Source organism: Delphinus delphis, chromosome 15 (genome assembly GCF_949987515.2).
Source record: "Delphinus delphis chromosome 15, mDelDel1.2, whole genome shotgun sequence".
Lineage (NCBI taxonomy): Eukaryota > Metazoa > Chordata > Mammalia > Artiodactyla > Delphinidae > Delphinus > Delphinus delphis.
In genome coordinates, this window is record NC_082697.1 from 73,243,762 (window position 1) to 73,251,380 (window position 7,619).

Here is a 7,619-nt window from a genome sequence, read left to right on the forward strand (position 1 = left end):
GCCCCCTCTCCCAGCCCCTGGCAACCACAAACCTACTTTCTGTCTCTATGGATCTGTCTGTTCTGGAACTCTCATATAAATGTGATCTTTTGTGTCTGGCATTTTTCACTTAGCATAATGTATTCAAGGTTCATCCATGTTGTAGCATGTATCAGTACTTCATTCCTTTTTATGGCTGAATAATATTCCATTGTATGGATATACTGTGTTTTGTGTATCCATTCATCAGTTAATGGGCATTGAGTTGTTTCCATCTTTTGGCTATTGTGAATAGTGCTGCTGTGAACAAGTACTTGTACTTTCTTGAATACCTGTTTTCAAATATTTGGGGTATATACCTAGGAGTGGAATTGCTGAGTCATATGGTAATTCCATGTTTAACTTTTTGAGGAACCAAAAAATTGTTTTCCTCAGCAGCTGCTCCATTTTACCCACCAGCAGTATACAAGGGTTCCAGTATCTCCATATCCTCGCCAACATTTGTTATTTTCTTTTTTTTAAAAAAAGTTATAGCCATGGAATCTATAAAAATATAATTTATTAAAAGGTATATTATTTATTTTATTGAGGTATAATTGACATATCATTTTAGGTGTACAATGCATTGATTTGATATTTGTATATATTGCAAAATGATCACCATAATAAGTCCAGTTAACATCGATCACCATACATAGGTATACAAAATTTTTCTTTTCTTTTTTTTTGTTTTTTTTGCGGTACGTGGGCCTCTCACCATTGTGGCCTCTCCCGTTGCGGAGCACAGGCTCCGGACGCGCAGGCTTAGCGGCCATGGCTCACGGGCCCAGCCACTCCGCGGCATGTGGGATCTTCCTGGACTGGGGCACGAACCTGTGTCCCCTGCATTGGCAGGCGGACTCTCAACCACTGCGCCACCAGGGAAGCCCCAAAATTTCTTTCTTGTGATGAGAACTTTCAAGATCCACTTACCTAGCTACTTGCAAATATACAATACAGTAGTCTTAACTGTAGTCACCATAGTATACATTATATCCCCAGGGCTTATTCATTTTGTAACTGGAAATTTGTACCTTTTGACTCTCTTTACCAGTTTTGCCCACTCCCTCCCTGAGGCAACCACCAATCTGTTCTCTATATCCATGAGCTCAATTTTTTTGTTCATTTGTTATTTGTTGTTTTTTTAGGTCCCACATATAAGTGAGATCATACAGTATTTTTCTTTTTCTGTGTGACTTATTTCATTTAGCATAATGCCCTCAAGGTCCATCCATGTTGTTGCAAATGGCAAGCTTTCATTCTTTTTTATGGCTGCATAATATTCTGTTATATATATATTATCACACACACACACACACACACACACACACACACACACACACAGCCAGCACATTTCCTTTATCCATTCATCCATTGATGGACATTTAGGTTGTTTCCATGCCTTGGCTATTGTAAATAATGTTACAGTGAACATAATACACATCTTTTCCAGTTAGTGTTTTTGTTTTCTTTGGATAAATACCCAGTAGTGGAATTGCTGGATCATGTGGTAGCTCTATTTTTAGTTGTTTGAGGAACCTCCATACTGTTTGCCATAGTGGCTGCACCAATTAACATTCCCACCAACAATGTACAAGGGTTCTCTTTTCTCCACATCCTCACCAACGCTTATTTCTTGTCTTTTTGATAGTAGCCACTCTAACAGGTATGAGGTGTTATCTCATTGTGGTTTTGATTTATATTTCCCTGATGACTAGTGATGTTGAATACCTTTTCATGTACTTGTTAGCCATCTGTCTTCTTTGGAAAAATGTCTATTTAGTTTCTCTGCCCATTTAAAAAGTCAGATTGTTTGGTTTTTTGCTATTGCGTTGTGTGAGTTCTTTATATATTTTGGGTATTAACCCCTTATCAGATATATGATTTGCAAATATTTTCTCCCATTCAGTAGGTTGCCTTTTCATTTTGTTGATGGTTCCTTTTGCCCTGCAGCAGCTTTTTAGTTTGATGTAATCCTACTTGTTTATTTTTGTTGCCTTTGCTTTTGGTGTTAAATCCAAAAAATCATTGCCTAGACTAATGTCGAGGAGCTTACTGCCTATGTTTTCTTCTAGGAGTATTATGGTTTCAGTTCTTACATTCAGGTCTTTAATCCATTTTGAGCTAATTTTTGTGTATGGTGTATATAGTGGTCTAGTTTCATTATTTTGATATGGCTGTCCAGTTTTCCTAGCACCATTTATTGAAGACATTATCCTTCCCCATTTTATATTCTTGGCTCCTTTATCATAAATTAATTTACCATATATATGTGGGTTTATTTCTGAGCTCTCTATTCTGTTCCTTTGATCTATGTGTCTCTTTTTTATGCCACTGCCATACTGATTTGAATGCTGTACCTTTGTAGTATAGTTGAAAATCAGAGACTGTGATGTCTCCAGCTTTGTTCTTCTTTCTCGACATTGCTTTGGCTCTTCAGGGTCTTTTGTGATTTCACAAAAACTTTAGGATTCTTGTTCTATTTCTACTTTATCTCACCCCAGTTTTTAAAATTTTGTCTGATCTGTGATTTGTTTTTTGTTGGGGTGGGGAGAATTGGTCAAAAGCAGTGATTTTTCAAACTTTTTGATGTCAGAACCCCTTTATATCTTTAATAATTATTGAATACCCCTAAAAGGTTTTGTTTGTGTGAGTTATATCTTTGTGGGGTTTATTTATTTAAATATTTATTTATTTTTAAAATTTTTGGCTGTGTTGGGTCTTCGTTGCTGTGCGCGGGCTTTCTCTAGTTGTGGTGAGCGGGGGCTACTCTTCGTTGCGGTGTGTGGGCTTCTCATTGTGGTGGCTTCTCTTTGTTGCAGAGCACGGGCTTCAGTAGTTCTGGTACATGGGCTCAGTAGTTGTGGCTCACGGGCTCTAGAGCGCAGGCTTAGCAGTTGTGGAAAGATCCCACATCCACTGCATGTGGGATCTTTCTGGTCCAGGGATCGAACCCATGTCCCCTGCGTTGGCAGGCAGATTCTTAACCACTGCGCCACCAGGGAAGCCCCTATATCTTTGGTATTTACTGTATTAGAAGTTACAAACTGAGAAATTATTTAAATATGTATTCACTCATTGAAACGTAATAAACCCATTACATGTTAACAAAATATTTTCATGAATAATAACTTTTTCCAAACACACACACACAAAATAGTGGAAAGACTGCCTAGTTTCTCTTATTGCAAATCTCTTTAAAGCCTGCCATAAGATAAGACTGTTGGATTCTCATATCAGCTCCTATATTCAGTCTATTGCATTATCACATGTGTTGCATGTAGCCTTTGGAAAACTCCCCTATACACTTATGAGAGAATGATAATGAAGGAGGCAAAGAATGTCTTAGATTTATCCTCAGGGACCTAGGATACCCAAGTTGGAGAGCAATTGGTTTTAAGATTTGTTGTTTCTGGCAAAATTAGGAGTGTTTAGAAACCTTTCAACAATTTCTCATAATACCTAGGGAAGAGCTATGGGTTGTTTATGCACCCAAATACAGAATATCCAAGGAAGTTACTATTTGGGTCAAAGATGATCCTTTTTTTAGAGTCAGAGATTAAAGAGAAGTTCTCATTTGCATAATCACTTCATTGATTTTATTCAATAGTATACTGAAGCAAAATGAACATCTGTATAAGTGGTACTTTAAGAAAACATTTCTTTTTGCTCTGTTGATTAATATCCCATCTTGTTCCATAAAGTACTTGGGGCATATAATTAGTATAATAGAGTTTTGAATATAGATGGGACAAGAAGAAAAAGGTTAGAAACTAAGATAAAGCCAAGCATAAAGTTAGCACATAAAATTTATTTCATACACTTTTGTATAGCTTTTAGAAGTGGGAGAAAACTACAGTATTTTCAAATGTTCCAACTTGAAAAAAAGATTCACTAAGTGTTTTTAATTACTCACACCATCCTTAGCAATTGTGAAGTATAGTGTCATTTATGAAAATCTGCTCTCATTCACCTTTCCTAGGAAAATAATCTTATGTAATGCCAGTCTACTTTGCTAGTGATTTCACTTGCTAACAGTTATTCCATCAGCCTTATCAAAGTTTATTAAGCGTTATTCAACTTTATTAATTGTATTTATCAAGGAATTAAGCTATTATTCTGTTTGGTTGAAAATGCTGGAATGGTAACTGCATTTTATAACTTAATGCAACATGAGAGAAAGAGCACAACACTGCGATCCAAGAGACCAGAGATCTAATTTTGGTTCCGAGACTGGATTCCTACAAGCCTAGGCAGCCACGTGCATTTTGCTCATGGGTGGAGAGGAGTGTGGATTGCTGGAAAGCGACTAACAATTTAATTTGGGAGATGGAAGCACTCTGTAGAATGTTGAGGTGTTTTTTTGTTTTGTTTTTTTTATGAACGGTACTTACATTCTCACTTCACACTCCTGGAATTACTTCACACTCCAGAATTACTGTACCAGGACTAGTATACCAGGATTACAATTTGTATACCAGGGTTACTCAGGTGTATGTATTTGTCAAAATTATACAGTTAAGATTTGTGCATTAAATATATGTACATTTTACCTTAAAAAATCTAAAAATAATCATCAGGTGGTTGGGGGTAGAGGTGGAGATAAAACAAGAAAGGCACAATTTTCGAAACTGGGTGATAGGGACCTAAGGTTATTACACTGTTCTTTTCACTTTATGTATATACATTTGAAGCTTTCCATGTCAAAATGTTTGTATTTTTTTTAAAGCAACATTTTGGTCTACCATATTAGAAGGTCAAAAGATAGCATTTAAAACTGATAAATCAAGAAATAGCAGTGTAAGCGTATTATTTAGAAACGTGGAAGTAAATAGAAGGGAAAAACAGTTAAAAGGTATCAAAGTGGTTGCCTATGGGGATCAGAGCTGAGTGTGGAGAGGCCTGGAGTAGGAAATATCTCTATTTTGTTTTATAAGGCTTTTAGTGTTACTTGATTTTTAAACCTTATGCATGTATTACTTTGACAAAATGATGCATTCATTCTATGGATTACTGCTTTGCTTTCAAGGAAAATATCCACAGGATCATATGTGAATAATTAGGCATAGACCAATGCTTAGAATATAAAAATTCTGTTTATGTATGATAATTCTGGCACTATGCCCAGTTATTTCCATTGCCAAAGTTGGTGATTTACATTTGAATTCCTACTTCAGATGAGTAGGGCTTCAAAGTGTGATTGCATAGTTTGTCCCTGCCCTCCTGCAGTTTGGTCTTTACACAATAGTCAAGAGCGATCATAAATAAGCTTATATTACTCTCCTGTTTAAAAGCCACTGACTGCCTTCCCATTGCAGTTAGAATAGAATTCAAACTCTTCATCATGGCCTACAAACAAGGCTATAAATTATATAAATGATGGAACGGTGCCTCATTCTCTTGCCACTCTCCCTCATCAGTGTCAGCCTTGATGGTCTTCTTTTACACACTCATAGCTCTTTCCAGGCCTTTGTACTTGGCATTCCTCATGAGATTAACTGCTTCAGGATTTCTTCAGGATTTAATTCCTGCAAAAGGCCTTCCCTGACCATCTAGCTGGAGTAGCTCCTTCCACCCCTTCTCCGTCTAGAGCAGTGGTGCGGAGTGTGGTCCTCAAACCAGAAGCATGAGCATCACATGGGAGCATTTTGTTTTGTTTTGTTTTGTTTGGAAATGCAGTCCTACACCCCACCACAGACCAGCTGCAGTAAAATCTGCATTTTAACAAAACTCCAAGGTGATTGCATGCTGTTTAAAATTTTCAAAAGTTCTGATGTAGAATAACCAACCTTCTCAACTTTCCTGTGTATCTGTTAATAGTGCATCCATTGCTGAAGATAAGTTAGTCATTTACTTGTCTATTACTTTTCCCTAAATGGAATATGAGCCCCACAAGGGCACCACTTTGACTTGTTCACTCGGGACAAGTCAGCACCTGACCCACTGTCTGCACCTGGAACACACTCAATGAGTGTTTGATGTGTAAAAGAATAAACACATATGATCGAGATTATTTTGCGTTCCTTGACGCATATAATTGTATAATAACAATCTTCATGGTTCTCACTTACTTGTAAAACTAGGGTTATCTCCCAACATCATCATTATGAAGAGATTTCACTCTCTTTCTTAGACACTAAAGTCGTGTGACTAGTAAGGAATCACTTATTTATCCTTATTTTCAGGTAGTTTGTCTTCAGAACCCAAGTTTAGATTTTATTGAGTAATTTGCTACAGACTGAAAACATTTTCTTTTTGGTATTTTAAAAAGCACTTTCATTCAGAGTTAAAGTTATTATCAAAGGTTTTTATCCAAAGTAAATGTTAGTTTGATATTTGTATCAAATTTTATTAAATCAGAATTTAATTTTTAATAAGAAAATAAGATTCTGAAAATGTAAAGTCAAATGCAACATTTTCAGTTAAACTGCAAATAAAAACTAATGGGGCAAATAATGTATCAACTTTTTACTCTTGAGATAAGATTCTAGGGAAAGACTTTAAGTTTCTGATATTCTATCGTACATTTAAAGGTATGTTCCCAGGATATGTTTCCTCATGCATGTCCCGGTCAGGAAGCAACATTATGGTCTATGTTAGGAGAGCTTACATCAGTGACTTTTAACTGGTGGTGATTTTGCCCCCAGGGGACATTTGGCAATGGCTGACGACATTTTGGGAGGCACAGCTGGCAGGCGGGTGGAGGCCACGGATACTGCTGAACATCTTGTAAGGCACTGAATAGCCCTCCACCACAAAGAAGTGTTTAGTCCAGCATGTCAGTGGTGCTGCTGCTAAGAGACCCTGGCTTACATCGAAAGAGCCCTTCCTCTGCAAATACTAATGCTGTCAGGAAAAGAGACTATATAGAAATGGGCAATTTAGAGATTCAGATGGGTATGTGGGCATGATATGCTCAGATAATTCTACATTTTTTAAAATAGGAAAACTCAAGTATAGGGTTACTGGTTTTCTTTATTTTACAGATGGGGTCGAGGATTTGGTCTTTTGGGTTCCATTTTTGGAAAGGATGGTGTATTAAACCAGCCAAACAGTGTCTTTGGACTTATATTTTATATACTACAGTTATTACTTGGTAAGTATTTTACAGCAAAATACAAAAATAAGTTCGTTATATTTCATTTAGTACTTTGTGTCTTTGCCCTGATGTGTCTTTATATTAAATAAAAGCATATGTTAGTGATAGAACAACTGGTTTGTAACACATTTTGGTGTTGTGAAAACTTGGTTCACTAAGATTTTGACAAAGCTCATGCTGAACGTGGTATCTGTTGGTGTTTAATCAGGGATAGCAGCATCCCATAATGCCTAGAAAAACAAGTCCCATTCAGGGAAATTATTACTCCAAACAGTTTGCCCTGGAAACCTTTTCCCTTGTTATTTTGTATACTCTGTAGCTATTTTAAAATATTATGCATTGAGAAAACATTAATGGTATATGATATTCAGTCATAATTCCATCACCTTTACATAGCCACTATTGCCATTGTAGTCTACTTTTTTCGCTTAATTTTATGTGAACTCTCTTATATTGTCTATCCTCTTAAGTGTTTTATTATTGTGAACATCAAGGCTTCAGA

General features: G+C 36.5%; 1 protein-coding gene across 1 annotated transcript in view; it reads left to right on the forward strand.

Moving 5' to 3' along the window:
- VKORC1L1 (vitamin K epoxide reductase complex subunit 1 like 1) overlaps positions 1-7,619 on the forward strand; it is a 57,769-nt gene that overhangs the window by 46,410 nt on the left and 3,740 nt on the right. Inside the window, exon 2 of the mRNA XM_060032185.1 lies at positions 7,005-7,114. Coding sequence (XP_059888168.1) covers positions 7,005-7,114 — 110 coding nt within the window. The remainder of the gene's footprint in view (positions 1-7,004; positions 7,115-7,619) is intronic.